The following is a 7,337-nucleotide window of genomic DNA, read 5'->3' as shown; positions in this document are numbered from 1 at the left end:
ATCTGAAAACACATTCCTAACTCGTAATTAGCTAAGTACTTCCTACAATAATTCCAATTAGAGTGATTTGCCATTTTTAGCTAACACCTTAGTTTATAGCAGGCAATGTGTTGATGGTAAAACCTTATCATTATTAGTACTGCGGTCTTGTAATAGTCATATACACATAATAATAGCAATAGGGATGCAGATAGTATTTACCTCTGTGTTTACCAAAAGATAACTGACTGAAGTATGTGAAACCAAGCTGCAAAGAAGCTGCTTTTATAGCCATTTTTATATCCCACAGGATACGTTGTTATGTGTACCATGCGCATCAGAATACTGGGTATTAAAAGAGAAAAATTATGGTGCTATACATCTTTGCGTGAAAAACTGAAAATCAAAGAAAACTATTATTGCGGTTTTGGATAGGCTATACGGGTAATGGTAAAAACGCTCAAGAGTAACTTATTTTCACTTTTTAAATTAGGGACCAGCATTGCACGAGGATCTATCTCCAGGAGAAGTAACATGATAGCAGCAGATCACCTGCAAGTACTTATAGAGACATAATATCATCATCATCATCATCATCATCATCTCAGCCATAGGACGTCCACTGCTGAACATAGGCCTTCCCCAATATAGATAATGTATATTTCATATAGATAGAGGATAGAGACGTAAGTCGTTACAAAATGTCACTGCGAATTCTAAGGTGTTGTTGGGGTCTAAAAACGAAAATTATTGTCTTGAAAAATATTATCCTGTTGTTATTGTATTTATTAACTCCATTAAAGTATCGTTGTGTGTAATCTCGCTTGCATGGCTCAATTAATCAAGTAAAACAGTCAGTTAGTGACCTTCAAGGACGGAGCCGAGTGCCCTATATTCGATTCTTACCTACTGTCTAAATAGTAACATACGCCATTACTTGCGATATTTAGCTTGACTATCCCTTTCTGAATCTTAGCAACGCTCTATTAAATGCTCTATGAAACATTCGATTATTTGCCATCAATAAATTGCCGCGTCATGCCTACACCAAATAAACTAATAAACGTGTTAGAGCTCATGGCTCAAAGCTGTTTGATTGTAAAACAAACACTTTTTCCGACATTCTTAATCTGGTGGCGTCAGAAACATATGAACTCGTTGATTAGCGTTTGTTAAGACTCTATTAGCTATAACACCCTTGGTATTATTTAAATGGTAATGCCAAATATAAAATGCTAGCTTCCTCGATCGTTTTGCTTCTTGGTTTCGTTGTAATATGAATTGACACATAACGCGCAATGTTCATGCAATATTTGCTATGATAAGGTATTTTATTGTACTCTACGAGTAAATTCCACGGTACAAACGCGAACGATACTTAAAGAATCAGTTTCAAACAAAAAACTGACTTTATTATGAGTAGTAGAACAAGTTGTTTCTTAGAGATTGAGTTTTAGATATTTCCTTGCAATAAATAAATATTCTGCCTTACAATATAATTGTAAATTTCAAAGTTTTATTTTATCAGTTGTTGGAATCGTAGAGTAAAAATTATTTCAACGTAATATACATTTTCTTATAAATGTGGGCTTATTGTACTGTTTGTAGGTTTATAATGCATTAAAACACTTGGTAATTAAAAATAGTTAATTACTTGTTGACAAATATTCCAGAATAACATTAAAGAGTCATCTATTAACTAGATGTAGAAAATAGAATAAAGGCAAAACTGCACATAAAATACAAGCAATTCATTTTGTAGACTTGATTCCTATATCATAATGGTCCAGCTAGGTCGAATCAATTCTCTGATTTATTAAAACGTGGCGTCACAAATTGCCCATTAAAGCCACTGACAATGTTGCTGTTTCTTTTCTTTTTATTTATGTTCAGAAAATACACTTTACATTTTATTCTGTAGGTTAAAACTGTCCTTTATTTACATAATAGATAATTTGAGTGTTCTGAGTTTCTTAAATCTTTTTATTAGTTTTGAACTATACAATTTCTCGTTTTAATATTTTTTAATCTTGAGCACTAAGCAGGTATTATAATTTTATTATATCCTTGTTTAGACACGTTACATTTACAGTGGTAGGTAAATGGATAAAATGCGTTTTACTTTAGTTAGGTGTTATATTCACAAGTAGACTGAGCAATGGAACTTTTTCAGGATTCAATTGATCAAATAGTTAAACTGACACATGAACATTTATTTAAATGAAACGTCTAACTTGATTTAGATACGATTTCCAAAGGCTTTTTAACTATTAATACCTATATAACCACCAAATACTCAATAAAGCCATATGAGCCTGTAAATGTACTAAATGAATAGTAACATTGAATTGTTTACTGAGGTTTTTATACAATTTTAGCCTTTGCCCGTGGCTCCGCTCGCGTGTTTCGGTTCGTTAGTGACTAAATTGCCAACATTTCAAGAAAGTGTATTTACTCGGTCCTTATTCCATGAATTTTCTCCAAAGTTTTCATAATTACTGTTAATTTAAATTAAAGAAGTAAGAATTAGTTGTTTACTTATTCGCAAGTTGCTTTTAAAGTAAACCTAATTTTTACGGTGGCTTTTTCTATATATGTATTCAATAGACTGTAATTCTACTTACGTTACTTATAAAAAACTATAAGGGTTCCTTGTCAGGACTACGGAACCCTAAAAAGCGCGTGCTCAGACACGTCGCCAGTGTGTATGAGCCCTAAGATCTACAATCTGGATAACCTTCAAGTTATTATTACACATTCTAAAACCATTTTATTTTTATTTGCGTAACCCAATGGTGTTTGTAAAAAGTCTCTAATCTGAAGATAAGAAAATGAGTGTTATTCATCAAAGCGCCTGCGCCAATTGTGAAGTTGCGTGTTTCCCACGTGTGACAACGAGTGAGTTAATTTACGTAGGAGTTGTTACTGCGTTTGTTAGGTATATTCACTCGATTATACAGAGTTTTCCATATTCTATTAGAAAATGTTCACCGCAGAAAGGTATTTTAATCTATCATTCAATTCCTTACAATATAAGATAGCTACTACCCTTTGTCTAACTTTTGGGTCATGAGGCATGAGGTACAAGTCTCTACTCTTTTTAAAATGATTTAAGTTTATATTTATATAATAATGTCAGATAATACTTAGGTCCGATGCTAGAATGAAAGAGGTAACATTTGTCAATTTGTTCCTGCTTATTTTAAACACTCGCTCTCTAAAACAATTTGCGTAGACATTGCTAGAATGTATTTAAATAGGCGTCGATAATTGTAACCGTATCTTATACTGTATGGTTGTGTACTGTATAACAAACAAAGTAGAACGTTAACTGCAAAAAGTACATAAATTAAAATAAATAGTTATACTAAACTAGAGTAGTAATAGTTGTACTAGATAAATAAAGTGCAACAACTCAAGTTTAAAATGTAAATAATTCCTTTTCTCTTAAAATCTACCCTTAAGAAGTCGTGGGTAATGTCAATAAAATAAAACAACTAAGCATCGAAAAATAAACATTTAATATTATGTTCTTATAAACGACTGAACGAAAGAACAACACCTTTATTTCATAGTTATTTTGACTTAATTAAAGGTACTTACATATTCCAAATGTTGAATAAGTAAGTTACTTTCCTTACAGGCTCTTATCAGGAAAACAAGGTTCAAATTATCTATTTGAATTCAAGCTTGTGTCAGTTCTCTGTATTATGAAACCAGGCTTAAAACTCTTTTCATATACAATTACCATAAATAAGTACTCGTACTTTGATTGGGCTAAATTAATTTTAGCTTAACACTATTGAATTCAAAAGGGCTTTGAGCTTGGTTTCGTAATACTCTTTTCAAATACTAGACCATGCTTTGATTGGTCGAATTTTAATTTAAACTTGAATCTGTTGTATTTGAAAAAAGCTTTGAGCTTGGTTTCATAATACAACCGTAAATATAGCACAGTCGCGCGTGCGTGCGTACACGCATCTAGCCGCGCCCTGCGCGTGCGCGGCGAAAAACTACAGCCGATCAGTGAAAGTAGGCTCGCCAGACGCAGACGGTGCAGGTCTCGCTCGCCTGTTCATCTGTTCCGCACAGAGAGCTGGGATCAAGGCATCGGTCGAGATAAAACCGAAAGCTCGTTGAAAGCGCACACTACTTTCTTGTTTTCATAGTTTTAGATTAACAATAAAACCTCTTTTTTTAATTTTAATCCTTTCTTCTCACTTACAAATTCTTCTAAAGACCATTTTCTTTTACAGGAACCTTAAATATACAATTGAAAAAAAAATCGGCCTGACTGGAGAAGCTGTTCTCAATTGATGTTTTATTTTCAACATTTTATCGGATTTGTAGTTGTATTTTTTATTTATTATAATCAGCATAAAAGCTTGTTTTTGTAAACAAGAGAAAAAATTGTTAAGAGTAAAGGATTTAAATAAAATTTGGTCTTGAAGTGTATTTCCTTGAACCAACATTTTCTTTTGATAAGACGGTTCGATTTCCATAATACCTTTGACAATGGCCAAAATGAATGAAGTTGCATTCAAATAAAAAGAAATTGCATTCAACATGCATAAAAATAAGTTGCATACTTAAGTCAAATCCGGTCGAAATATTCGTATAATTGCGCATGAAATTAGCATAGCTACACACTTTTCATTCGTATACGTGAAATTCAGACTTTTCAAAATTCCTTGTTTGTTATCCGATGTTATTTAACTGTTACGTCAAAGAGCTTTCGCTAGATTAAATTTATTACATGGCTAACTATGGTTTCGAGCGATTCCAGCATCAGATGTAATAGTACCACAAGGCGGGACCTGTTCCAAGCGAGCCAAACTGATAAGCACTGATAGTTCAGACTGGAAAGCGCTTTAGATATTAAACAATAGATCTACGTGGAACGTATTATAGCTAGTCTTTACATCGTTATCAGGAAAGTTTTGAAAAATATACTGACAATGGTTTCAATAAAGCTTGGTCGATTAAAAACATTAAATTAGTAAAGTAAGTGACTATTTGCGAATGAAAATTTCTAAAAATCACCATCTTATTTATACTGAAACGCGATAATTCCACATCAAAGCAAGGGTAGTTATTAATGTACTTTTATTCAACTAAAATATTCAAGGTTCGTTTCCATTTATTTCCGTGATTACATTTATACGAACAGTTAGGTACTATTGTGCATTATGTATTTTTGTGGTTAGATGACAAGCAATATCGTCGATTACTCATAATAAAATATCGTGAAAAATTACACAAGTTCACATGAATAATCATATGATGTGCAGATAAGATTTTTCACAGATATTGCGTACCGCGTCCCAGTTTCCGTTATCAGAGTGGGCAGACAATCCAATCAGTCGTAATTGTCAGCGGTCAGATGTCGGACCGTAATGTAGTAACGCAGTGGTTTTCAACCTTTTTCATGTCACGACCCCCCTAGTATGAAAAAATTTTTGGCGACCCCTCGACTGCTTGCTTTTTTTTCATGCATTTTATTCGACAAACATTTTCATGCATTTTATTCAAACATCTTGGCAACATTATGCCAAGATGTTTGTAGGGATCGAATACTTCAATCCATACAACATTTGCATAATTAGATTTCGGATTAATCTGTCTTTATATATTTTTTTTTACAGAAGTAGTTTTTACGACCTCTCGCTATAGAGGCTTCGCGACCCCCCAGGGGGTCTCGACCCACAGGTTGAAAAACACTGTAGTAACGGATACCAGCCCTCGCTATCGGTCGCGCAAGAGCCTAATCACTTTCGTTGCAACCCCGGCAAGGAGGTCGCGGGCCGCGCGCTATCACGCAGTCAGCTCCGCGCATTGGCTGCGCGCAGGCGTGCGCGGGACACGCGACACGCGACACGACGCGCGACACGCGACACGACGCCACACGCCACGAGCCCGCGCTCCGACAGTGCCAGCGCCCGCGCCCCGGCCTCGCCGGGAATGGAGACCTGCTGTGCTCGCCGAGCCGAGGACCTAGTGGGCGACCAGGTACCTGTGCTGTGACACACCCCTTACCCCCCCCAAAGTGAAACGTGACATGAACTTATTTGGGATATTCGAACGTGAAAAACCAAAGGAAAATTGTAACGGTGCAAAAATCGAACGGTTTCGCAATCTTCAGGATGACATCGAAATGAATTCAATGAACGTGCGTATTTAACTAGCGGTATGAAGTTTCGGTGCGTTTTTCGTTTGGCCGTCGGACCCGCAAACTGCTGCAGGTTTTTCTCCCGTGAATTTCCACGGCGTATCAGGAAAACACGAATATAATTTAGTTAAAATTACAATCGAATAAGAATATTAAGACATCAAACACACGTATAATAAAAACAATAATACGAAAGTTTATTATATTAAATAAATAAATAAACACTGAATTATAATAATTAAACATAATTGATAATAAAGTTTCCAATTAAATACAATTCGTTTTACTTTTTGTTGTGTTTGCCAAATTTGTTGTGAAATAACAATCAATAAATTATAAAATCAGATCTTCGATAAAAAGGAATACAAAGTCCGACTGAACTTTATTATTGCTGTGCAAAAAATTCGATCATTGATTTTATTGTTGTATGCTAATTTGTTATCACTGATTCAATAATCGAGTATATTTACAGTTAATCGAGTATAAATAATAACTTATAATGATACTAACTAATAATTAATAAATTGAACATGCATTGTCCCGCGTAGAAAAGACATCAACGCTCTGACCGACGGGAGCGGCCTGGGAGTGAAGTTACACTTTAATTTTTCAATAGTAAAAACAATTGCAACTAATAATTACTTTAATAACTTTAAAATATTGTATTAGTAACTTATCATTATGATGATAAGTATACTTCTTTATTTAACTTTTTTTATAATATTATTTTACTGCGCGGTTCCTTGTCATTATTATTAAATATACATGCAGTTTATAATTGAAATAAAAAGCTTGTAATTAAAGGAATGATTATAATTTTATAATAATCATAACATTACGGATGATGATTAAAAATAATCCAACATCCAATCAGGCTACCATTTGATACGGCGGTAACAAAAAATAGTTAGAGAATTGTGCTAAATAAAACCATTTATATTATTCTACTTTCAAATACCATGTAAGTTTCTTAATATTGATAAGTTTACTAGTTAGTTAACACTTCATTAGGGTTCCGTAGTTTTTATTTATGTTTCATACATAAGTAATTGCGTGCTAAAATTATAACTAGGTATTAAATATTTTTGATAATAAGTATTGCGTATTACATATTACAAACAGTAATATTTAGCCAATACTGCGTTTGTAATGTTATTCAGTTTTGTGTGTAATTTATTTATTACCTAAT

General features: G+C 33.8%; 1 protein-coding gene across 2 annotated transcripts in view; it reads left to right on the top strand.

Annotated features, from left to right (window-relative positions):
* Positions 1–5,793: 5,793 nt before the first annotated feature.
* The window catches only part of LOC114352507 (dendritic arbor reduction protein 1), a 75,141-nt gene continuing 73,597 nt past the window's right edge, over positions 5,794–7,337 (top strand). For both annotated transcript variants that reach the window (XM_028304133.1, XM_028304132.1), the window contains exon 1: positions 5,794–5,988. In XM_028304133.1, the coding sequence (XP_028159934.1) occupies positions 5,941–5,988 (48 nt within the window). In that variant the 5' untranslated portion in view covers positions 5,794–5,940. The remainder of the gene's footprint in view (positions 5,989–7,337) is intronic.

Source organism: Ostrinia furnacalis, unplaced genomic scaffold (genome assembly GCF_004193835.3).
Source record: "Ostrinia furnacalis isolate ACB-3 unplaced genomic scaffold, ASM419383v2 OfSCF1381, whole genome shotgun sequence".
Taxonomy (NCBI): Eukaryota; Metazoa; Arthropoda; class Insecta; order Lepidoptera; family Crambidae; genus Ostrinia; species Ostrinia furnacalis.
Note: the sequence above shows the minus strand (reverse complement) of the source record. Positions and strands in the feature narration are given on the sequence as shown.